This window comes from Sinocyclocheilus grahami, unplaced genomic scaffold (genome assembly GCF_001515645.1).
Source record: "Sinocyclocheilus grahami isolate Dianchi unplaced genomic scaffold, SAMN03320097.WGS_v1.1 scaffold14716.1, whole genome shotgun sequence".
Lineage (NCBI taxonomy): Eukaryota > Metazoa > Chordata > Actinopteri > Cypriniformes > Cyprinidae > Sinocyclocheilus > Sinocyclocheilus grahami.
Genome location: NW_015515456.1, coordinates 1 through 627, shown reverse-complemented (window position 1 = coordinate 627; position 627 = coordinate 1). Strand labels below are relative to the sequence as shown.

The following is a 627-nucleotide window of genomic DNA, read 5'->3' as shown; positions in this document are numbered from 1 at the left end:
GTAAGCGGCGCACATGGCGTAAACCTGATTGAACTGAACCGATCCGGACGACTGGGCCATTGGGTAAACCGTCACCAGATAGACTATGGTGGCAACTAACATGAGGAAAGCCATGATGGCGCTGATGATGATGACGGCCAGGTAGAACTTCCTTCCCTGAGCCACTTTCTGGTGCGAGATGATCATGATGAAGATGACCAGCAGAATGATGAAGGTGATGATGGCCATGGCGATCATGAAGCCCTTCCCCTGCCTGGGGTCGTTCTGAGAGCCGAGAATGCCGTAACCGTAACCTCCGGATCCACCCATTCCGTAGCCACCCATTCCGTAGCCACCTCCACCGTAGCCGCCGTATGAGCCTCCTCCACCGTAGCTGCCGTATGAGCCTCCTCCATAAGAACCTCCGAATCCAGCCGCTCCTGCATCCGTATCCCAGGCCAGCGTCGAGGCCACGCATACGAAGATGCCCACGCAGAAGATGATTGACATGACGCTCATGATCTTTATGATGCCCGGCGGAGACGTCCAGCGGTAGAAATGCTGGAACTCCTCGTCAGGATAGTACGAATACGCAGGCTGCGGGGCAACATTACTGGAGAGAAAATGGTCCAAACTGTTTTTTTTTTT

At 54.2% G+C, this 627-nt stretch overlaps 1 protein-coding gene across 1 annotated transcript; it reads right to left on the bottom strand.

Annotated features, from left to right (window-relative positions):
• Positions 1-6: 6 nt before the first annotated feature.
• LOC107579155 (occludin-like) lies at positions 7-603 on the bottom strand (the record flags this gene model as incomplete). Its single annotated transcript, XM_016265015.1, has 1 exon — positions 7-603. A coding segment is annotated over one exon (597 nt), but the record flags the coding sequence as incomplete, so codon positions are not given.
• Between the last annotated feature and the right edge of the window lie 24 nt (positions 604-627).